A 25409-nucleotide genomic window follows, 5' to 3' on the forward strand; every position below is an offset into this window, starting at 1 on the left:
GTGTGTGCTGGGATAGGTTACTGTGTGTGCTGGGATAGGTTACTGTGTGTGTGCTGGGATAGGTTACTGTGTGTGTGTGCTGGGATAGGTTACTGTGTGTGTGTGTGCTGGGATAGGTTACTGTGTGTGTATGTGCTGGGATAGGTTACTGTGTGTGTGTGTGCTGGGATAGGTTACTGTGTGTGTGTGCTGGGATAGGTTACTGTGTGTGTGCTGGGATAGGTTTCTGTGTGTGTGTGTGCTGGGATAGGTTACTGTGTGTGTGTGCTGGGATAGGTTACTGTGTGTGTGTGCTGGGATAGGTTACTGTGTGTATGTGCTGGGATAGGTTACTGTGTGTGTGCTGGGATAGGTTTCTGTGTGTGTGTGTGTGCTGGGATAGGTTACTGTGTATGTGCTGGGATAGGTTACTGTGTGTGTGCTGGGATAGGTTACTGTGTGTGTGCTGGGATAGGTTTCTGTGTGTGTGCTGGGATAGGTTACTGTGTGTGTGTGTGTGTCCTGGGATAGGTTACTGTGTGTGTGCTGGGATAGGTTACTGTGTGTGTGCTGGGATAGGTTACTGTGTGTGTGTGCTGGGATAGGTTACTGTGTGTGTGTGTGCTGGGATAGGTTACTGTGTGTGTGCTGGGATAGGTTACTGTGTGTGTGTGCTGGGATAGGTTACTGTGTGTGTGCTGGGATAGGTTACTGTGTGTGTGCTGGGATAGGTTACTGTGTGTGTGTGCTGGGATAGGTTACTGTGTGTGTGTGCTGGGATAGGTTACTGTGTGTGTGCTGGGATAGGTTACTGTGTGTGTGCTGGGATAGGTTACTGTGTGTGTGTGCTGGGATAGGTTACTGTGTGTGTGCCTGGATAGGTTACTGTGTGTGTGTGCTGGGATAGGTTACTGTGTGTGTGCTGGGATAGGTTACTGTGTGTGTGCTGGGATAGGTTACTGTGTGTGTGCTGGGATAGGTTACTGTGTGTGTGCTGGGATAGGTTACTGTGTGTGTGTGTGTGCTGGGATAGGTTACTGTGTATGTGCTGGGATAGGTTACTGTGTGTGTGTGCTGGGATAGGTTACTGTGTGTGTGTGCTGGGATAGGTTACTGTGTGTGTGCTGGGATAGGTTACTGTGTGTGTGTGTGTGCTGGGATAGGTTACTGTGTATGTGTTGGGATAGGTTACTGTGTGTGTGTGCTGGGATAGGTTACTGTGTGTGTGCTGGGATAGGTTACTGTGTGTGTGCTGGGATAGGTTACTGTGTGTGTGCTGGGATAGGTTACTGTGTGTGTGCTGGGATAGGTTGCTCTGTGTGTGTGCTGGGATAGGTTACTGTGTGTGTGCTGGGATAGGTTACTGTGTGTGTGCTGGGATAGGTTACTGTGTGTGTGTGTGTGTGTGTGCTGGGATAGGTTACTGTGTGTGTGCTGGGATAGGTTACTGTGTGTGTGTGTGTGCTGGGATAGGTTACTGTGTGTGTGCTGGGATAGGTTACTGTGTGTGTGCTGGGATAGGTTACTGTGTGTGTGTGCTGGGATAGGTTACTGTGTGTGTGTGTGTGCTGGGATAGGTTACTGTGTGTGTGCTGGGATAGGTTACTGTGTGTATGCTGGGATAGGTTACTGTGTGTGTCTGTGTGTGCTGGGATAGGTTACTGTGTGTGTGCTGGGATAGGTTACTGTGTGTGTGTGTGTGCTGGGATAGGTTACTGTGTGTGTGTGCTGGGATAGGTTACTGTGTGTGTGTGCTGGGATAGGTTACTGTGTGTGTGTGCTGGGATAGGTTACTGTGTGTGTGCTGGAATAGGTTACTGTGTGTGTGCTGGGATAGGTTACTGTGTGTGTGTGCTGGGATAGGTTACTGTGTGTGTGCTGGGATAGGTTACTGTGTGTGTGTGTGCTGGGATAGGTTACTGTGTGTGTGCTGGGATAGGTTACTGTGTGTGTGCTGGGATAGGTTACTGTGTGTGTGCTGGGATAGGTTACTGTGTGTGTGTGTGCTGGGATAGGTTACTGTGTGTGTGTGCTGGGATAGGTTACTGTGTGTGTGTGTGCTGGGATAGGTTACTGTGTGTGTGCTGGGATAGGTTACTGTGTGTGTGCTGGGATAGGTTACTGTGTGTGTGCTGGGATAGGTTACTGTGTGTGTGCTGGGATAGGTTACTGTGTGTGTGTGCTGGGATAGGTTACTGTGTGTATGTGCTGGGATAGGTTACTGTGTGTGTGCTGGGATAGGTTACTGTGTGTGTGTGTGTGCTGGGATAGGTTACTGTGTGTGTGCTGGGATAGGTTAGTGTGTGTGTGTATGTGCTGGGATAGGTTACTGTGTGTGTGCTGGGATAGGTTACTGTGTGTGTGCTGGGATAGGTTACTGTGTGTGTGCTGGGATAGGTTACTGTGTGTGTGTGCTGGGATAGGTTACTGTGTGTATGTGCTGGGATAGGTTACTGTGTGTGTGTGCTGGGATAGGTTACTGTGTGTGTGTGCTGGGATAGGTTACTGTGTGTGTGCTGGGATAGGTTACTGTGTGTGTGCTGGGATAGGTTACTGTGTGTGTGTGTGCTGGGATAGGTTACTGTGTGTGTGTGCTGGGATAGGTTACTGTGTGTGTGTGTGCTGGGATAGGTTACTGTGTGTGTGCTGGGATAGGTTACTGTGTGTGTGCTGGGATAGGTTACTGTGTGTGTGTGCTGGGATAGGTTACTGTGTGTGTGCTGGGATAGGTTACTGTGTGTGTGTGTGCTGGGATAGGTTACTGTGTGTGTATGTGCTGGGATAGGTTACTGTGTGTATGTGCTGGGATAGGTTACTGTGTGTGTGCTGGGATAGGTTACTGTGTGTGTGTGTGCTGGGATAGGTTACTGTGTGTGTGCTGGGATAGGTTACTGTGTGTGTGTGTGCTGGGATAGGTTACTGTGTGTGTGCTGGGATAGGTTACTGTGTGTGTGTGCTGGGATAGGTTACTGTGTGTGTGTATGTGCTGGGATAGGTTACTGTGTGTGTGTGCTGGGATAGGTTACTGTGTGTGTGCTGGGATAGGTTACTGTGTGTGTGTGCTGGGATAGGTTACTGTGTGTGTGTGCTGGGATAGGTTACTGTGTGTGTGTATGTGCTGGGATAGGTTACTGTGTGTGTGTGTGTGCTGGGATAGGTTACTGTGTGTGTGCTGGGATAGGTTACTGTGTGTGTGTGTGCTGGGATAGGTTACTGTGTGTATGTGCTGGGATAGGTTACTGTGTGTGTGCTGGGATAGGTTACTGTGTGTGTGTGCTGGGATAGGTTACTGTGTGTGTGTGCTGGGATAGGTTACTGTGTGTATGTGCTGGGATAGGTTACTGTGTGTGTGCTGGGATAGGTTACTGTGTGTGTGTGCTGGGATAGGTTACTGTGTGTGCTGGGATAGGTTACTGTGTGTGTGCTGGGATAGGTTACTGTGTGTATGTGCTGGGATAGGTGACTGTGTGTGTGCTGGGATAGGTTACTGTGTGTGTGTGCTGGGATAGGTTACTGTGTGTGCTGGGATAGGTTACTGTGTGTGTGCTGGGATAGGTTACTGTGTGTGTGCTGGGATAGGTTACTGTGTGTGTGCTGGGATAGGTTACTGTGTGTGTGTGCTGGGATAGGTTACTGTGTGTGTGTGCTGGGATAGGTTACTGTGTGTGTGTGTGCTGGGATAGGTTACTGTGTGTGTGTGCTGGGATAGGTTACTGTGTGTGTGCTGGGATAGGTTACTGTGTGTGTGTGCTGGGATAGGTTACTGTGTGTATGTGCTGGGATAGGTTACTGTGTGTGTGCTGGGATAGGTTACTGTGTGTGTGTGCTGGGATAGGTTACTGTGTGTATGTGCTGGGATAGGTTACTGTGTGTGTGCTGGGATAGGTTACTGTGTGTGTGCTGGGATAGGTTACTGTGTGTATGTGCTGGGATAGGTTACTGTGTGTATGTGCTGGGATAGGTTACTGTGTGTGTGCTGGGATAGGTTACTGTGTGTATGTGCTGGGATAGGTTACTGTGTGTATGTGCTGGGATAGGTTACTGTGTGTGTGCTGGGATAGGTTACTGTGTGTGTGCTGGGATAGGTTACTGTGTGTGTGCTGGGATAGGTTACTGTGTGTGTGTGCTGGGATAGGTTACTGTGTGTGTGCTGGGATAGGTTACTGTGTGTGTGTGCTGGGATAGGTTACTGTGTGTGTGCTGGGATAGGTTACTGTGTGTGTGCTGTTATAGGTTACTGTGACGTTTTAGCTGCGTATTACCCATCATGCTTTGTTCTCTCTTTGCAGGCCCAGACTGTGACTCTGACTGTCGCTCAGGCGTTTACGATGGCGTTGGAGCTGTGGCAATCTGCTAGGGAAGGTACGGAAGCTGTGGGAATACGTCCCCAGGCGTCGCTCTCTCTGGTGCCCGCTGAATACATAGTGCAGTACGTCACTCTGCAGAGCGTCAGCTGTAGGGCGCAGAGGCCTCATCTACATTCACAACTTTTATTACCGGTAGATAATAAACATAATTTCTACTTCAGGGTCCATAGGGTCCATAGGGTAACTTGGGGTATGTAGTTGGAACAATCTAATACACCAAGCAGCTACAGCTTTGGAGCTCCCAGCATGCACTGGTCGTCCTCCCTATATACCCACCCTCAGCCACCGGCATTCATGTGTTTGGAGCGCGGTAAGACCAGTCGCACCTGTTATACAGCGGGATTGCCCAGGCCGTCCCAGGCTCTTTTATTGTATGATTTACCTTCGTTTTTGAACTTCAGAGTGTAGCGCTACCCGGCGCCGATAATAACGCATGTGCCGCGACTCCTCCTACCTCCGCCGATGCCGTAACATCAGTACCGTTATATGCCCTGAGGCTTTCGGCAGGCCTCAGCGTGGCTTAGCAGCGGCTTTTGCTGAGGTCCGGGACTGCAGTCGCGTCATGGAGATGTCAGGTAAGCGATTCCTCACGGGGAATCGTGTGCGGCAGTCCTGGCCTCCGGTGTACAGACGCATTGAGGTGGCTGCGCATGAAGGCCATATCGTCTGTCGCCGGGGACGGGTGGTAAGACGCACTAGAAGCGCACTAGTCAAAGTCTTAATACTGTGAGTTCGTACCCAGCCGTCAAAATGGAAGCTTAGGGGGGAGTTATACCCATCACTGTGTTTCTGCTCATACCTCTGCAGAGGTGTTCGGGGGGTCTCATTGATGGAGGTCACATTGCATTTATACTGTACACCTTATACCATTTATACATTTCTCATGTGTAAAGGTGAGAAGGATGAGCCTCCAGTGCTGAGAACATGTAAGTCCTGTGCAGCAGGCCTGTCTGAGCAGGATGTTATACAGGATGGATTGTGTAGTAACTGTTGTAAACAGCTACCTGGGCTATCCTGTACACCTGCACCAGCACTATAGCCACCCTGGGCGGCCATTTTGCCTCAGGTTTCGTCATACTTAGTAGACAAGGCTGCAGAACACGGGCTCCTTCTGCTGCCATATTACCTCATGCTATGGGGTGATCACAGCATGTGCATCCTTCTATGTGTATGCTCCCCATGTATATGTAAGTGCCCCCCTATGTTTATGCCCCCTATGTATATGCCCCCTACGTATATGTATTTGGCCCCTATGTGTATGTATATGCCCCCTATGTATATGCACCTATGTATGTGCCCCCTATGTGTATGTATATGTCCCCTATGTATATGCCCCCTATGTATATGTATATGCCCCTATGTGTGTCTATGCCCCTATGTATGTCTATGCCCCCTATGTATATGTATATGCCCCCTATGTATATGCACCTATGTGTATGTATATGCCCCTATGTGTATGTATGTGCCCCTTATGTGTATGTATATGCCCCTATGTACATGTATATACCCCCTATGTATATGTATGTGCCCCCTATGTATATGCCCACCATGTGTGTGTGTGTCCCCTATGTATGTGCCCCCTATGTGTATGTATGTGCCCCCTATGTGTATGTATATGCCCCCTATGTGTATGTATGTGCCTCCTATGTGTATGTATATGCCCCCTATGTGTATGTATATGCCCCCTATGTGTATGTATGTGCCCCCTATGTGTATGTCTATGCCCCCTATCTGTATGTATATGCCCCTATGTATATGCCCCATATGTATATGCCCCTTTGTATTTGTATGTGCCCCATATGTATATGCCCCCTTGTGTATGTGTATGCCCCCTATGTATATGTATATGCCCCCTATGTGTGTGTATATGCCCCTTTGTATATGTATGTGCCCCCTATGTATATGTATATGCCCCCTATGTATATGAACCTATGTGTATGTATGTGCCCCCTATGTGTGTGTATATGCCCCGTATATATATGGCCTTTATGTATATGCCCCTTTGTATATGTATGTGCCCCCTATGTATATGCTCCTATGTGTGTGTGTATGCCCCTATGTGTATGTATGTGCCCCCTATGTATATGTATCTGCCCCTATGTGTCTATATGTGCCCCCTATGTGTGTGTATATGCCCCCTATGTATATGGCCCCTATGTATATGCCCCTTTGTATATGTATGTGCCCCCTATGTATATGCCTCCCATGTGTATGCCCCCTATGTATATGTATATGGCCCCTATGTGTGTGTATATGCCCCTTTGTATATGTATGTGCCCCCTATGTATATGTATATGCCCCCTATGTATATGAACCTATGTGTATGTATGTGCCCCCTATGTGTGTGTATATGCCCCGTATATATATGGCCTTTATGTATATGCCCCTTTGTATATGTATGTGCCCCTTATGTATATGCTCCTATGTGTGTGTCTATGCCCCTATGTATGTCTATGCACCCTATGTATATGTATATGCCCCCTATGTATATGCACCTATGTGTATGTATATGCCCCTATGTGTATGTATGTGCCCCCTATGTGTATGTATATGCCCTCTATGTATATGCCCCTATGTACATGTATATACCCCCTATGTATATGTATGTGCCCACCATGTGTGTGTGTGTCCCCTATGTATGTGCCCCCTATGTGTATGTATGTGCCCCCTATGTGTATGTATGTGCCCCCTGTGTATGTATATGCCCCCTATGTGTATGTATGTGCCTCCTATGTGTATGTATGTGCCCCCTAGGTGTATGTCTATGCCCCCTATCTGTATGTATATGCCCCTATGTATATGCCCCATATGTATATGCCCCTTTGTATTTGTATGTGCCCCATATGTATATGCCCCCTATGTATATGTATATGCCCCCTATGTGTGTGTATATGCCCCTTTGTATATGTATGTGCCCCCTATGTATATGTATGTGCCCCCTATGTATATGAACCTATGTGTATGTATGTGCCCCCTATGTGTGTGTATATGCCCCGTATATATATGGCCTTTATGTATATGCCCCTTTGTATATGTATATGCCCCCTATGTATATGCACCTATGTGTGTGTATATGCTCCTATGTGTATGTGTATGCCCCTATGTGTATGTATGTGCCCCCTATGTATATGTATCTGCCCCTATGTGTCTATATGTGCCCCCTATGTGTGTGTATATGCCCCCTATGTATATGCCCCTTTGTATATGTATGTGCCCCCTATGTATATGCCTCCCATGTGTATGCCCCCTATGTATATGTATATGGCCCATATGTATATGCCCCCCTTGTGTATATGTATGCCCCTATGTATATGCCCCTATGTGTATGAATGTGCCCCCTATGTGTATGTATGTGCCCCCTATGTGTATGTATATGCCCCCTATGTATATGCTCCCTATGTATATGCACCTATGTGTATGTATATGCCCCATATGTGTATGCCCCCTATGTGTATGTATATGCCCCTTTGTATATGTGTATGCCACCTATGTGTATGTATATGCCCCCTATGTATGTGCCCCTATGTGTATGTGTATGCCCCCTATGTGTATGTATATGCCCCTTTGTATATGTATATGCCCCCTATGTGTATGCCCCCATGTGTATGTGTATGCCCCCTATGTATATGCACCTATGTGTATGTATATGCCCCCTATGTGTATGTATATGCCCCCTATGTATATATATATATATGCCACCTTTGTATATGCCCCCTATGTATATGTATATGCTCCCTATGTATATGCACCTATGTGTATGTATGTGCCCCCTATGTGTATGTATATGCCCCCCATGTGTATGCCACCTATGTGTATGTATATGCCCCCTATGTATGTGCCCCTATGTGTATGTATATGCCCCCTATGTGTATGCCCCCTATGTGTATGTATATGCCCCTTTGTATATGTATATGCCCCCTATGTGTATGCCCCCATGTGTATGTGTATGCCCCCTATGTATATGCACCTATGTGTATGTATATGCCCCCTATGTGTATGTATATGCCCCCTATGTATATATATATATATATGCCACCTTTGTATATGCCCCCTATGTATGTGCCCCCTTTGTATATGTATATGCTCCCTATGTATATGCACCTATGTGTATGTATGTGCCAACTATATATGTGCCCACTATGTGTATGTATGTGCCTCCTATGTGTATGTATGTGCCCCTATCTGTATGTATGTGTCTCCTATGTGTATGTGTATGTCCACTATGTATATGCCCCCTATGTGTATGTATATGCCCCCTATGTATATGCCCCTTTGTATATGTATATGCCGTCTATGTATGTGACCCTATGTATGTGCTCCCTATGTGTATGTATATGCCCCCTATCTGTATGTATATGCCCCCTTTGTATATGTATGTGCCCTCTATGTATATGCCCCCATGTGTATGTATATGCCCCCTATGTGTATGTGCCCCCAATGTATATGCCGCTATGTGTATGTGTGACCCCTATGTGTATGTATATGCCCCCTACGTATATGCACCTATGTATATGTATGTGCCCCCTATGTGTATGTATATGGCCCCTATGTATATACCCCTATGTATATGCCCCCTATGTATGTGCCCCTATGTGTATGTATATGCCCCCTATGTATGTGCCCCCTTGTGTATTCCCCCCATGTGTATGCCCCCTATGTATGTGCCCCCTATGTATATGTATGTGCCCCCTATGTGTATGTCTATGCCCCCTATCTGTATGTATATGCCCCCTATGTATATGCCCCCCATGTGTATGCCCCCTATGTATATGCTCCTATCTGTATGTATATGCCCCCTATGTATATGTATATGCCCCCTATGTGTATGTATATGCCCCTATGTGTATGTGTATGCCCCCTATGCATATGCACCTATGTATATGTATGTGCCCCCTATGTGTATGTCTATGCCCCCTATGTATATTTATATGCCCCCGATGTGTATGTCTGTGCCCCCTATGTGTTTTTCTGTGCCCCTATGTGTATATATGTGCCCCCTATCTGTATGTATATGCCTCCTATGTATATGCCCCCTATGTGTATGTATATGCCCCTATCTGTATGTCTATGCCCCCTATGTGTATATATATGTCCCCTATGTATATGTCCCCTATGTGTATGTATATGTCCCCTATATATATATGCCCCCCATGAATTCCTGTTGGGTTAATTCTGCTGCTGTCTTTAGTCAGAGTATGTCGCCGTCTATAGCCTCTCAGCAGGCAGATAGACATGTAGCGGTACAGCAGGGGCATAAGAGAGGTTCTCGTCAGTCATTGCCTCAAGATTCTGACTCAGCCTCCTCAGCAGACTCTGATACTCAGAGTTCTGGGTCTTACTCAGTGGAAGACCATCAGTCCACGACCATCAGTCCACGACCATCAGTCCACGACCATCAGTAGCATTACATGTCCCCTCTGTAGTGAGAGTGGTTAGAGCTGTCCTCAGTATAGAGGAAGAGGAGGCCTCACTGACAGCCAATGCTCCGGTCTTTAGACGTCAGAGGCTGACTAAGGATTATTTCCCTCAGTCTGAGCAACTGACGGATCTCCTGTCTGAGGCATGAGGCACTCCTAGTAAGGAATTTCCATGCTACCAGGAATATAACCTCTCTGTACCCATTTGCACTTGGTGAGTGTGACAATGGGAAGTTCCCCCGACGATAGACGCTCATGTCACGAGGCTGATCAGGAGCGCTACGTTACCCATTCCTGCAGCATCCTCTCTGAAAGAGGTTACAGATAGAAAACTTGACAATTATTTGAAATCAATGTTTTCATTATCTGGAGCTATTACCAGACCAGCCATGGCTGTAGCCTGGGTAGCCAAAGCTATGGTAGATTGGACAAAGTCTCTGGAAGATACTATGCCGGATGCAACCAGAGAACAACAGTCTCTTCTCAGTCAGATGCGAGAAGCAGCTGTGTATATGGGGGAAAACTGGGATTAACGCAGGCATCTTGGCCTCGAGGGTCTCAGCTGAATTGCCATCCACGGCTACCTCTAAGTTTAGGCAGTCATCATCTTGGTCCTTTCACCCACAGGGTAGGGCAAAGTAACAGTCTTCCTCCAGACAGAGTCATTCCCACAGGAAACCGCAGCGTAAGAAATCTTGGCCAACCAAACATCCTGGAGGCCGACTTCTACAGTACTCCCCAGCCTGGCATCGGACAACTACGGATGTCTGGGTTCGAGAGCTGGTCTCTCGTGGTTACGCCATCACGTTCCTGAGGGCATCCCCCTCAGAGGTTTGTTGGTACAACCCTTCTTTCAGACCCGGTCAGAGCTTCAGCCTACTGGCAGTCTGTTGGGGCCCTCCTGAAATCGGGAGTCATAGTCCTCGTCCCTGTGATACAACAGGAAAGGGGTTATTGTTCAAATTTATTTTTAATTCAAAAACCAAATGGGTCGCATCGCCCTATCCTGAATCTGAAATCTCTCAACAGATTCATCAAGGTGCCCAAATTCTGTACGGAAACCCTATGGTCAATTATGCTGGTGATGGAGCCTGGAGATTTCATGGTATCCCTGGACATACAGAATGCATATCTGCATGTTCCGATTGCACAATCCCACCGAGGCTTTCTGAGATTGGCGGTAGATCAGCAACATTACCAATTTCAGACTCTACCCTTCAGTCTGGCCACAGCCTCTCAGATATTTACCAAGATAATGGCGGTAATGATGGCTCATCTCAGGCGACAAGGAGTCAGGATACTGCCATATTTGGACGACCTCCTGATATTAGCACAATCTTGGGAGATGTTACAATGTCATCTGCAGTTGACTATTGTTTGCTTACAAGAGCACGGCTGGATAAGCAATTTGAAAAAGTCCACTGTTTCTTCAACTCAGCAGATGGTGCACTTAGGGGCGCTGCTGGATTCTCTGGGACAGAAGATTCTTCTACCTGAAGACAAGATTGTGGCACTACAGTCTTGTGTGCGCAGTCTTCTCTTCATGCAAACAGTGTCAGTACACTTGGCAGTGCAGGTGCTGGGCTCCATGGTATCCACATTCGACATGGTGGCTTATGCCCAGTTCCATTCCAGGTCCCTGCAACATTGGTTCCTTGCTCATTGGGATGGTCAGTATCATCGGATAAAGTCTCAGATGATCCGCATCTCGAAAGAGGTTCGGCTCTCCCTCGCTTGGTGGCTGGAGACAACTCATTTAAACAATGGTCGTCTGGGTACTGTATTGGGTACTTCTCACCATGGATGCAAGTCTGCGAGGATGGGGAGCAGTGACAGGTCACCGCACCTTTCAGGGAAGGTGGACGGTTCAGTCACCTACCAATAAATATCTTGGAGCTTCGTGCAGAGCACAGAGCACTCATACTGGCGCAGAACGTCCTACAGGGCAGGCCTGTCCAGGTTCAGTCCGATAACGCGACAGCAGTGGCCTACATCAATCATCAGGGAGGCACATGAAGTCTGGCTGCCATGAAAGAAGTGGCGGAAATTCTGCTGTGGGCAGAATTCCATCTTCCAGCATTCTCAGCAGTATTCATCCCAAGAATTCTGAACTGGGAAGCGGACTTCCTAAGTCGCTAGGACATACACGCGCTTTTCATCCGGATCTCTTTCAACTCCTGGTGGATAAGTGGGGATTACCGGACGTAGACTTCATGGCATCACGTCACAACTACAAGGTCCCCAGGTACGGGTCCAGAACAAGGTATCTTTCAGCCGCCTTCGTGGACGCTCTGGCGGTGAGGTGGGACTTTCCTCCAATCTCCCTCCTCCCAAGAGTTGTCAGAAAGGTCAAGCAGGAAGGCGACCAGATAATACTAATGGCCCCTGCCTGACCCAGGAGGCATTGGTTCTCCGATCTGACACGTCTATCCATAGACAGTCCACTTCCAATGCCTCTACGGCCGGATCTGCTGGTGCAGGGCCCCTGCTGATATCAGGAATTACCTCTGCTGGCTTTGATGGCATGGCTCTTTAGTCTTCTGTCTTGAAGGCCAAGGGTTTTTCTGCCTCTGTGTTCCAGACTATGCTGAAGGCAAGGAAGCCTGCTTCCGCCCGCATCTATCACATAATTTGGCATTCATATTATCTTTGGTGCTCTCACAGAAAATATGATCCAAAGGTTTTCAAGGTCTCATGAGTACTGGCTTTTCTGGATTAGACTTAGGTCTTCGCCTGGCAACCTTGAGAGTCCAGGTTTCTGCAATGTCAGTTTGGTTCCAGTGCAGAATTGCCCCTCTGCCGGATGTTAGAACATTCTTACCAGGGGTACTTTGGCTGCAAACTCTATTTATCGCTCTAGTTACACCGTGGGATTTATCCTTGGTTCTCAGACCACTGCAAGTGCCTCCTTTTGAACCATTGGATACTGTGGACTTGCGATGACTGACAGCGAAGAAACTTTTTCTCCTCGCTATCTTATCAGCCCACAGAGTTTCTGACTTGGCAGCACTGTCACGTCGCTCTCCATATTAGATTTTTCATCAAAAGAGAGCTGTCCTCCATACTAAGACGGGTTACCTTCCAAAGGTCGATTCCCGTTTTCATATAAATGAGGAAATTGTAGTCCCGGCCTTTCAGTCTTTAGAACTGTGTACAGGTGAAGCTTCCCTGGATGTGGTTCGAGCCCTTCGTATTTACGTGGATCGTACCAACTCCACCAGGAAATCAGATTCGCTCTTTGTGTTATATGGGTTTCACAAACGAGGCTGGCCAGCAAACAGACAGACTATGGCTCGCTGGCTGTGTACGACTATTTCTCTATTAGTCTATACACAGGCTGGTCTTCCTGTCCCTAACACGGTGACAGCACATTTCTCTCTGTCTGTGGGACCCTCATGGGCGTTTAGACATGGCGCCTCGGCTGAACAGCTGTGCAAGGCGGCCACTTGGTCTTCCGTCCATACCTTTATCAAACTCTATGCATTTGATACTTTTGCCTCCCAGAACGTCCCCAAGGTAGTTCCTATGGACCCTGAAGAAAATAAGTTATGGTATAACATACCTTTTGTTAACTCTTTTTCTTTGAGGTCAATAGGTTACACAGGGCACCCACCCTGACGCACCTGGCCTCAGTGGGATCTGTTCTTTAGCCTTTTTGTATCACTGATTCCCTCTTGGTATGTTGAGTGTTTCTTGTGTACATTGTACTTCCTTCTCCACTATCCGTCTTTTGCCGTTAGGCTTGTTTACAAACTGAGTACCGGTGACTGAGGGCGGGGTATATAGGGAGGAGGACCAGTGCATGCTGGGAGCTCCAAAGCTGTAGCTGTTTGGTGCTTTGGATCGCTCCAACTACATACCCCAAGGTAGTTCCTGTGGACCCTATAGACCCCCAAAGAAAAAGTTAACAAAGGTATGTTATACCATAACTCTAATTATTTTATACTTTGCATATATTAACTGTCCCTTAAGGAATAAAATACACATTTAAGGAACCATTAAACATGCAATATAGAGGGTGATTTAAATGCACAAGTCGCTATTCTGTTATCAGACCTTTCCAATACGTGGCTTAGGGGCTTATTTGCTTAGCTGCAGGCGCTTCCCGGCCTGTTTAGGCTGGAAATGTAAAAGGGAAATGCATTGAGTCTGTAGTGTATGACCCCCCCCCCATGTCTGTAGCCCCTGTAGCCGTTATGTAATATATATATGCAGATTAGGTAGCTCCCAGAATCATGCGCTAATGTATATAAGATCAGTTTGCTGGTAACCTTACTATGAATGTGTTTGTGGCAGCTTTATAGGTAACTGATTTTCTCTATCCATTAGGGAAGGAGGACTTGCCCCAGGAATTTCATCAGGCTGCAGAGACCAGGCCAGGTACTGCGTATATAGGTTGTGTGCATAAGTGTACGTGTATGTGTATAAATGAGAGTCTGACAGGGAGAGGGAGAGAGTTCCAGCGGGAGGGAGCAGTACGGGCAAAGTCTTGGAGGTGGGAGGAAGTAATCAGTTGGCAGGAGAGGTGGCATTTGTGGACCAAAGAGCGCGGAAGAGTGAAGGGAGATGAGGTCAGAGATGTAAATGGAAGAGGAATGAGCGAGGGCTTTGTAAGTGAATTGGGATCTGTAGGGCCTGTAAGAGAGGGGAGGCAGATGTAGGGCCTGTAGGAGAGGGGAGGCAGATGTAGGGCCTGTAGGAGAGGGGAGGCAGATGTAGAGCCTGTAGGAGAGGGGAGGCAGATGTAGAGCCTGTAGGAGAGGGGAGGCAGATGTAGAGCCTGTAGGAGAGGGGAGGCAGATGTAGAGACTGTAGGAGAGGGGAGGCAGATGTAGAGCCTGTAGGAGAGGGGAGGCAGATGTAGAGCCTGTAGGAGAGGGGAGGCATATGTAGGGCCTGTAAGAGAGGGGAGGCAGAGGTTGGGACTGTAGGAGAGGGGAGGCAGAGGTAGGGCCTGTAGGAGAGGGGAGGCAGATGTAGGGTCTGTAGTAGAGGGGAGGCAGATGTAGAGCCTGTAGGAGAGGGGAGGCAGAGGGTGGGCCTGTAGGAGAGGGGAGGCAGATGTAGAGCCTGTAGGAGAGGGGAGGCAGAGGTTGGGCCTGTAGGAGAGGGGAGGCAGATGTAGGGCCTGTAGGAGAGGGGAGGCAGAGGTTGGGCCTGTAGGAGAGGGGAGGTAGATGTAGTACGTTTGGAGAGAAAGATGAGCCTAGTGGCAGCCTTGAGGACAGACTGGAGAGGAGAGAGGTGGGAGTCAGGGAGGTCAGATAGGGGGAGATTACAGTAGTCCAATCTGGAGATGACCAGTGAGTGTATTGGGGTCTTAATAGCATCCTGGGTGAGAAAGGGTCTGATCCTGGAGATATATCTGGCAGGACTGCGAGAGGTGCTGAATGTGTGGTGTGAAGGAGAGGAAGGAGTTCAGGATACAGTAACTCCAAGACAGCGCACTTTGGGGCTAGAGGAGATACCTGTGCCATCAATTGATAAAGAAATGGTGGGAAGTGAGGTAAAGTGGGAGGGTGGGAATATGATCAGCTCAGTCTTAGACATATTAAGTTTACGAAATCGCTGGGACATCCAGGAAGATATAGCAGAGAGACAGTTGGAGATACGAGTGAGGAGAGAGGGAGAGAAGTCAGGGGAGGAAAGGTAGATCTGAGTATCATCAGTATAGAGGTGAAAATGGAGGTCAAAAGAGCTGATGAGTTCACCTAAAGAGGATCTATAGAGCGAGAATAGGAGAGGTCCAAGAACAGAACCTTGGAGAACACCTACTGTGAGAGGACGTGGGGGGGAGATAAGCCATGAGAGGAGACAGAGAAAGACCGGTCAGAGAGGTAGGAGGACAGCCAGGAGAGGGCAGTGTAACGTAAACCAAGGGAGTGAAGGATATGCAGCAGGAGAGGGTGGTCCACAGTGTCAAAAGCAGCAGAGAGGTCAAGGAGAATGAGTAGAGAGTAGTGGCCCTTGGATTTGGCAGCAAGGAGGTCGTTGCTGACTTTTGTGAGGGCAGTTTCAGTGGACTGCTGTACACTATGCCAATGCAATAACGTCATCTGAAGGTTTGTGTCACTCTAATTGTGCACATAATGGGTGTATAAAGTGCTATTGTTATCTATCTGTAACTGTTCCTTCTCTTCCTCTGTTTCTCCATCTCACAGTATAACTTGGCGCCGGCGGTGTGACGGAGCGGCAGCTGGACGTCCTATGGACAGTCCGACGCTGCCGCACTGAAGAGTCTAAAAGTAAACATAAAACTGTGAACTCATAAAAATAAAATAAAAATAAAATAAAGCTTAGGGGCTGCTAATCAGTCCCCCCTGCGGTAACGGTAACCCGACTCCGGCCGGGCACCTACTAAAACTGAGGTGCCTCTGGCTTGGGGGCAGGGTTATAGGGAGAGTGACCCAGTGCATCCTGGGAGCTGAAAGCTTTAACTGCGTGGTGCCCGGATTTGGTTCCCAACCTATACCCTAAGGTCAACCCTGTGGACCCCCTATGGACTTCGAAGAAAGAGAGATAACAAGCGTAAGTTCTTACCATATCTCTCATTATTACAGATCACTCATCCCGAATTCCTGATACATTCACTTTCAGTGTTGACCAGCCGGTGCCTGCGGATATGTGTTCTGGATCCCTGAAGACGTTTCCACATGGGGTATTAACCGGGAATGTGTGTGTTGATCTGCGTATGTGGTGGTGTAGAGGACAGTGTACAATGGAAGGGGAGGTGTGAGGTGGTGGTATAGAGGACAGTGTACAATGGAAGGGGAGGTGTGAGGTGGTGGTATAGAGGACAGTGTACAATGGAAGGGGAGGTGTGAGGTGGTGGTATAGAGGACAGTGTACAATGGAAGGGGAGGTGTGAGGTGGTGGTATAGAGGACAGTGTACAATGGAAGGGGAGGTGTGAGGTGGTGTATAGAGGACAGTGTACAATGGAAGGTGAGGTGTTGGTATAGAGGACAGTGTACAATGGAAGGTGAGGTGGTGGTATAGAGGACAGTGTACAATGGATGGTGAGGTGGTGGTATAGAGGATAGTGTACAATGGAAGGTGGGGTGTGAGGTGGAGGTATAGAGGATAGTGTACAATGGAAGGTGAGGTGTGAGGTGGTGGTATAGAGGACAGTGTACAATGGAAGGGGAGGTGTGAGGTGGTGGTATAGAGGACAGTGTACAATGGAAGGGGAGGTGTGAGGTGGTGGTATAGAGGACAGTGTACAATGGAAGGTGGGGTGTGAGGTGGTGGTATAGAGGACAGTGTACAATCTAAGGTGGGGTGTGAGGTGTGGGGTGTGAGGTGGTGGTATAGAGGACAGTGTACAATGGAAGGTGAGGTATGAGGTGGTGGTATAGAGGACAGTGTACAATGGAAGGTGGGGTGGTGGTATAGAGGACAGTGTACAATGGAAGGTGAGGTGTGAGGTGGCGGTATAGAGGACAGTGTACAATGGAAGGTGGGGTGTGAGGTGGTGGTATAGAGGACAGTGTACAATGGAAGGTGGGGTGTGAGGTGGTGGTATAGAAGACAGTGTACAATGGAAGGTGAGGTATGAGGTGGTGGTATAGAGGACAGTGTACAATGGAAGGTGGGGTGGTGGTATAGAGGACAGTGTACAATGGAAGGTGAGGTGTGAGGTGGCGGTATAGAGGACAGTGTACAATGGAAGGGGAGGTGTGAGGTGGTGGTATAGAGGACAGTGTACAATGGAAGGTGGGGTGTGAGGTGGTGGTATAGAGGACAGTGTACAATCTAAGGTGAGGTGTGAGGTGGCGGTATAGAGGGCGGTGTACAATGGATGGTGAGGTGTGAGGTGGTGGTATAGAGGACAGTGTACAATGGAAGGTGGGGTGTGAGGTGGTGGTATAGAGGACAGTGTACAATGGAAGGTGGGGTGTGAGGTGGTGGTATAGAGGATAGTGTACAATGGATGGTGAGGTGTGAGGTGGTGGTATAGAGGGACGGTGTATAATGGATGGTGAGGTGTGAGGTGGTGGTATAGAGGACAGTGTACAATGGAAGGTGAGGTGTGAGGTGGCGGTATAGAGGACAGTGTACAATGGATGGTGAGGTGCGAGGTGGTGGTATAGAGGACAGTGTACAATGGAAGGTGAGGTATGAGGTGGTGGTATAGAGGACAGTGTACAATGGATGGTGAGGTGTGAGGTGGTGGTATAGAGGGACGGTGTATAATGGATGGTGAGGTGTGAGGTGGTGGTATAGAGGACAGTGTACAATGGAAGGTGAGGTGTGAGGTGGCGGTATAGAGGACAGTGTACAATGGATGGTGAGGTGCGAGGTGGTGGTATAGAGGACAGTGTACAATGGAAGGTGAGGTATGAGGTGGTGGTATAGAGGACAGTGTACAATGGATGGTGAGGTGTGAGGTGGTGGTATAGAGGGACGGTGTATAATGGATGGTGAGGTGTGAGGTGGTGGTATAGAGGACAGTGTACAATGGAAGGTGAGGTGTGAGGTGGCGGTATAGAGGACAGTGTACAATGGATGGTGAGGTGCGAGGTGGTGGTATAGAGGACAGTGTACAATGGAAGGTGAGGTATGAGGTGGTGGTATAGAGGACAGTGTACAATGGATGGTGAGGTGTGAGGTGGTGGTATAGAGGACAGTGTACAATGGAAGGTGAGGTGTGAGGTGGCGGTATAGAGGACAGTGTACAATGGAAGGTGAGGTGGCGGTATAGAGGACAGTGTACAATGGATGGTGAGGTGGTGGTATAGAGGACAGTGTACAATGGAAGGTGAGGTATGAGGTGGTGGTATAGAGGACAGTGTACAATGGAAGGTGGGGTGGTGGTATAGAGGACGGTGTACAATGGAATGTGAGGTGGTGGTATAGAGGACGGTGTACAATGGAAGGCGGGGTGTGAGGTGGTGGTATAGAGGACAGTGTACAATGGAAGGTGGGGTGTGAGGTGGTGGTATAGAGGACAGTGTACAATGGAAGGTGAGGTATGAGGTGGTGGTATAGAGGACAGTGTACAATGGAAGGTGAGGTGTGAGGTGGCGGTATAGAGGACAGTGTACAATGGAAGGGGAGGTGTGAGGTGGTGGTATAGAGGACAGTGTACAATGGAAGGTGGGGTGTGAGTGTGAGGTGGTGGTATAGAGGACAGTGTACAATCTAAGGTGGGGTGTGAGGTGGTGGTATAGAGGACGTTGTACAATGGAAGGTGAGGTGTGAGGTGGTGGTATAGAGGACAGTGTACAATGGAAGGTGGGGTGTGAGGTGGAGGTATAGAGGACAGTGTACAATGGAAGGTGAGGTATGAGGTGGTGGTTTAGAGGACAGTGTACAATGGAAGGTGGGGTGGTGGTATAGAGGACAGTGTACAATGGAAGGTGAGGTGTGAGGTGGCGGTATAGAGGACAGTGTACAATGGAAGGGGAGGTATGAGGTGGTGGTATAGAGGACAGTGTACAATGGAAGGTGAGGTGTGAGGTGGCGGTATAGAGGACAGTGTACAATGGAAGGGGAGGTGTGAGGTGGTGGTATAGAGGACAGTGTACAATGGAAGGTGAGGTATGAGGTGGTGGTATAGAGGACAGTGTACAATGGAAGGTGAGGTGTGAGGTGGCGGTATAGAGGACAGTGTACAATGGAAGGGGAGGTGTGAGGTGGTGGTATAGAGGACAGTGTACAATGGAAGGTGGGGTGTGAGTGTGAGGTGGTGGTATAGAGGACAGTGTACAATGGAAGGTGGGGTGTGAGGTGGTGGTATAGAGGACAGTGTACAATCTAAGGTGGGGTGTGAGGTGGTGGTATAGAGGACGTTGTACAATGGAAGGTGGGGTGTGAGGTGGTGGTATAGAGGACGGTGTACAATGGAAGGAGGGGTGTGAGGTGGTGGTATAGAGGACAGTGTACAATGGAAGGTGGGGTGTGAGGTGGAGGTATAGAGGACAGTGTACAATGGAAGGTGAGGAATGAGGTGGTGGTATAGAGGACAGTGTACAATGGAAGGTGGGGTGGTGGTATAGAGGACAGTGTACAATGGAAGGTGAGGTGTGAGGTGGCGGTATAGAGGACAGTGTACAATGGAAGGGGAGGTGTGAGGTGGTGGTATAGAGGACAGTGTACAATGGAAGGTGGGGTGTGAGGTGGTGGTATAGATGACGGTGTACAATGGAAGGTGAGGTGTGAGGTGGTGGTATAGAGGACAGTGTACAATGGAAGGTGAGGTGTGAGGTGGTGGTATAGAGGACGGTGTACAATGGATGGTGAGGTGTGAGGTGGCGGTATAGAGGGCGGTGTACAATGGATGGTGAGGTGTGAGGTGGTGGTATAGAGGACAGTGTACAATCTAAGGTGGGGTGTGAGGTGGTGGTATAGAGGACAGTGTACAATGGAAGGTGGGGTGTGAGGTGGTGGTATAGAGGACAGTGTACAATGGAAGGTGGGGTGTGAGGTGGTGGTATAGAGGATAGTGTACAATGGATGGTGAGGTGTGAGGTGGTGGTATAGAGGGACGGTGTTTAATGGATGGTGAGGTGTGAGGTGGTGGTATAGAGGACAGTGTACAATGGAAGGTGGGGTGTGAGGTGGTGGTATAGAGGACAGTGTACAATGGAAGGTGGGGTGTGAGGTGGTGGTATAGAGGATAGTGTACAATGGATGGTGAGGTGTGAGGTGGTGGTATAGAGGGACGGTGTATAATGGATGGTGAGGTGTGAGGTGGTGGTATAGAGGACAGTGTACAATGGAAGATGAGGTGGCGGTATAGAGGACAGTGTACAATGGAAGGTGAGGTGGCGGTATAGAGGACAGTGTACAATGGATGGTGAGGTGGTGGTATAGAGGACAGTGTACAATGGAAGGTGAGGTATGAGGTGGTGGTATAGAGGACAGTGTACAATGGAAGGTGGGGTGGTGGTATAGAGGACGGTGTACAATGGAATGTGAGGTGGTGGTATAGAGGACGGTGTACAATGGAAGGCGGGGTATGAGGTGGTGGTATAGAGGACAGTATACAATGGAAGGTGGGGTGTGAGGTGGTGGTATAGAGGACAGTGTACAATGGAAGGTGGGGTGGTGGTATAGAGGACAGTGTACAATGGAAGGTGAGGTGTGAGGTGGCGGTATAGAGGACAGTGTACAATGGAAGGGGAGGTGTGAGGTGGTGGTATAGAGGACAGTGTATAATGGAAGGTGGGGTGTGAGGTGGAGGTATAGAGGACAGTGTACAATGGAAGGTGAGGTATGAGGTGGTGGTATAGAGGACAGTGTACAATGGAAGGTGGGGTGGTGGTATAGAGGACAGTGTACAATGGATGGTGAGGTGCGAGGTGGTGGTATAGAGGACAGTGTACAATGGAAGGTGAGGAAGAGGTGGTGGTATAGAGGACAGTGTACAATGGAAGGTGAGGTGTGAGGTGGCGGTATAGAGGACGGTGTACAATGGATGGTGAGGTGTGAGGTGGTGGTATAGAGGACCGTGTACAATGGAAGGTAGGGTGTGAGGTGGTGGTATAGATGACGGTGTACAATGGAAGGTGAGGTGTGAGGTGGTGGTATAGAGGACAGTGTACAATGGAAGGTGAGGTGTGAGGTGGTGGTATAGAGGACGGTGTACAATGGATGGTGAGGTGTGAGGTGGCGGTATAGAGGGCGGTGTACAATGGATGGTGAGGTGTGAGGTGGTGGTATAGAGGACAGTGTACAATGGAAGGTGGGGTGTGAGGTGGTGGTATAGAGGACAGTGTACAATGGAAGGTGGGGTGTGAGGTGGTGGTATAGAGGATAGTGTACAATGGATGGTGAGGTGGTGGTATAGAGGACAGTGTACAATGGAAGGTGAGGTGTGAGGTGGCGGTATAGAGGACAGTGTACAATGGATGGTGAGGTGCGAGGTGGTGGTATAGAGGACAGTGTACAATGGAAGGTGAGGAAGAGGTGGTGGTATAGAGGACAGTGTACAATGGATGGTGAGGTGTGAGGTGGTGGTATAGAGGACAGTGTACAATGGAAGGTGAGGTGTGAGGTGGCGGTATAGAGGACAGTGTACAATGGAAGGTGAGGTGGCGGTATAGAGGACAGTGTACAATGGAAGGTGAGGTATGAGGTGGTGGTATAGAGGACAGTGTACAATGGAAGGTGGGGTGGTGGTATAGAGGACAATGTACAATGGAAGGTGAGGTGGTGGTATAGAGGACAGTGTACAATGGAAGGTGAGGTGTGAGGTGGCGGTATAGAGGACGGTGTACAATGGATGGTGAGGTGTGAGGTGGTGGTATAGAGGACCGTGTACAATGGAAGGTAGGGTGTGAGGTGGTGGTATAGAGGACAGTACAATGGAAGGTGGGGTGTGAGGTGGTGGTATAGAGGACAGTGTACAATGGATGGTGAGGTGTGAGGTGGTGGTATAGAGGATGGTGTATAATGGGAGGTGGTATAGAGGACGTTGTATAATGGGGGGTGGTATAGAGGACGGTGTATAATGGGGGTGGTATAGAGGACGGTGTATAATGGGGGTTGGTATAGAGGACGGTGTATAATGGGGAGGTATAGAGGACGGTGTATAATGGGGGGTGGTATAGAGGACGGTGTATAATGGGGGGTGGTATAGAGGATGGTGTATAATGGTGGCGGTATTGAGGATGGAGTATAATGGGGGTGGTATAGAGGACGGTGTATAATGGGAGGTGTATAATGGGGGTTGATATAGAGGACGGTGTATAATGGGGGGTGGTATAGAGGACGGTGTATAATGAGAGGTGCTATAGAGGACGGTGTATAATGGGGGGTGGTGTAGAGGACTGGTGTATAATGGGAGGTAGTATAGAGGACGGTGTATAATGGGGGGTGGTATAGAGGACGGTGTATAATGGGGGGTGGTATAGAGGACGGTGTATAATGGGGGTTGATATAGAGGACGGTGTATAATGGGGGGTGGTATAGAGGACGGTGTATAATGGGGGGTGCTATAGAGGACGGTGTATAATGGGGGGTGCTATAGAGGACGGTGTATAGTGGAGGTGGTATAGAGGACTGGTGTATAATGGGGGTGGTATAATGAATGGTGTATAATGGTGGTATAGAGGACGGTGTATAATGGGGGGTGGTATAGAGGACGGTGTATAATGGGGGGTGGTATAGAGGACGGTGTATAATGGGGGGTGGTATAGAGGACGGTGTATAATGGGTGGTGGTATAGAGGACGGTGTATAATGGGAGGTAGTATAGAGGACGGTGTATAATGGGGGGTGGTATAGAGGACGGTGTATAATGGGGGGTGGTATAGAGGACGGTGTATAATGGGGGTTGATATAGAGGACGGTGTATAATGGGAGGTGTATAATGGGGGTTGATATAGAGGACGGTGTATAATGGGGGGTGGTGTAGAGGACGGTGTATAATGGGGGTGGTATAATGAACGGTGTATAATGGGAGGTGGTATAGAGGACGGTGTATAATGGGAGGTGTATAATGGGGGTTGATATAGAGGACGGTGTATAATGGGGGGTGGTATAGAGGACGGTGTATAATGGGGGGTGGTGTAGAGGACGGTGTATAATGGGGGGTGGTATAATGAACGGTGTATAATGGGAGGTGGTATAGAGGACGGTGTATAATGGGGGGTGGTATAGAGGATGGTGTATAATGGGGGGTGGTATAATGAACGGTGTATAATGGGGGTGGTATAGAGGACGGTGTATAATGGGGGTGGTATAATGAACGGTGTATAATGGGGGGTGGTGTAGAGGACGGTGTATAATGAGGGGTGGTGTAGAGGACGGTGTATAATGGGGGGAGGTATAGAGGACGGTGTATAATGGGGGGTGGTATAGAGGACGGTGTATAATGGGGGTTGGTATAGAGGACGGTGTATAATGGGGGGAGGTATAGAGGACGGTGTATAATGGGGAGGTATAGAGGACGGTGTATAATGGGGGTGGTATAGAGGACAGTGTACAATGGAAGGTGAGGTGTGAGGTGGCGGTATAGAGGACAGTGTACAATGGATGGTGAGGTGCGAGGTGGTGGTATAGAGGACAGTGTACAATGGAAGGTGAGGTATGAGGTGGTGGTATAGAGGACAGTGTACAATGGATGGTGAGGTGTGAGGTGGTGGTATAGAGGACAGTGTACAATGGAAGGTGAGGTGTGAGGTGGCGGTATAGAGGACAGTGTACAATGGAAGGTGAGGTGGCGGTATAGAGGACAGTGTACAATGGATGGTGAGGTGGTGGTATAGAGGACAGTGTACAATGGAAGGTGAGGTATGAGGTGGTGGTATAGAGGACAGTGTACAATGGAAGGTGGGGTGGTGGTATAGAGGACGGTGTACAATGGAATGTGAGGTGGTGGTATAGAGGACGGTGTACAATGGAAGGCGGGGTGTGAGGTGGTGGTATAGAGGACAGTGTACAATGGAAGGTGGGGGTGTGAGGTGGTGGTATAGAGGACAGTGTACAATGGAAGGTGAGGTATGAGGTGGTGGTATAGAGGACAGTGTACAATGGAAGGTGAGGTGTGAGGTGGCGGTATAGAGGACAGTGTACAATGGAAGGGGAGGTGTGAGGTGGTGGTATAGAGGACAGTGTACAATGGAAGGTGGGGTGTGAGTGTGAGGTGGTGGTATAGAGGACAGTGTACAATCTAAGGTGGGGTGTGAGGTGGTGGTATAGAGGACGTTGTACAATGGAAGGTGAGGTGTGAGGTGGTGGTATAGAGGACAGTGTACAATGGAAGGTGGGGTGTGAGGTGGAGGTATAGAGGACAGTGTACAATGGAAGGTGAGGTATGAGGTGGTGGTTTAGAGGACAGTGTACAATGGAAGGTGGGGTGGTGGTATAGAGGACAGTGTACAATGGAAGGTGAGGTGTGAGGTGGCGGTATAGAGGACAGTGTACAATGGAAGGGGAGGTATGAGGTGGTGGTATAGAGGACAGTGTACAATGGAAGGTGAGGTGTGAGGTGGCGGTATAGAGGACAGTGTACAATGGAAGGGGAGGTGTGAGGTGGTGGTATAGAGGACAGTGTACAATGGAAGGTGAGGTATGAGGTGGTGGTATAGAGGACAGTGTACAATGGAAGGTGAGGTGTGAGGTGGCGGTATAGAGGACAGTGTACAATGGAAGGGGAGGTGTGAGGTGGTGGTATAGAGGACAGTGTACAATGGAAGGTGGGGTGTGAGTGTGAGGTGGTGGTATAGAGGACAGTGTACAATGGAAGGTGGGGTGTGAGGTGGTGGTATAGAGGACAGTGTACAATCTAAGGTGGGGTGTGAGGTGGTGGTATAGAGGACGTTGTACAATGGAAGGTGGGGTGTGAGGTGGTGGTATAGAGGACGGTGTACAATGGAAGGAGGGGTGTGAGGTGGTGGTATAGAGGACAGTGTACAATGGAAGGTGGGGTGTGAGGTGGAGGTATAGAGGACAGTGTACAATGGAAGGTGAGGAATGAGGTGGTGGTATAGAGGACAGTGTACAATGGAAGGTGGGGTGGTGGTATAGAGGACAGTGTACAATGGAAGGTGAGGTGTGAGGTGGCGGTATAGAGGACAGTGTACAATGGAAGGGGAGGTGTGAGGTGGTGGTATAGAGGACAGTGTACAATGGAAGGTGGGGTGTGAGGTGGTGGTATAGATGACGGTGTACAATGGAAGGTGAGGTGTGAGGTGGTGG

General features: G+C 48.9%; 1 protein-coding gene across 3 annotated transcripts in view; it reads left to right on the forward strand.

The window, feature by feature from the left end:
* Positions 1-4273: 4273 nt before the first annotated feature.
* The window catches only part of LOC148474673 (uncharacterized), a 202278-nt gene continuing 181142 nt past the window's right edge, over positions 4274-25409 (forward strand). For all 3 annotated transcript variants that reach the window (XM_088458273.1, XM_088458272.1, XM_088458274.1), the window contains exons 1-3: positions 4274-4341; positions 14093-14143; positions 16324-16421. In XM_088458273.1, coding sequence (XP_088314399.1) covers positions 4308-4341; positions 14093-14143; positions 16324-16421 — 183 coding nt within the window. In that variant the 5' untranslated portion in view covers positions 4274-4307. The remainder of the gene's footprint in view (positions 4342-14092; positions 14144-16323; positions 16422-25409) is intronic.

Source organism: Taudactylus pleione, unplaced genomic scaffold, assembly GCF_031769625.1.
Source record: "Taudactylus pleione unplaced genomic scaffold, aTauple2 ptg000821l, whole genome shotgun sequence".
Lineage (NCBI taxonomy): Eukaryota > Metazoa > Chordata > Amphibia > Anura > Myobatrachidae > Taudactylus > Taudactylus pleione.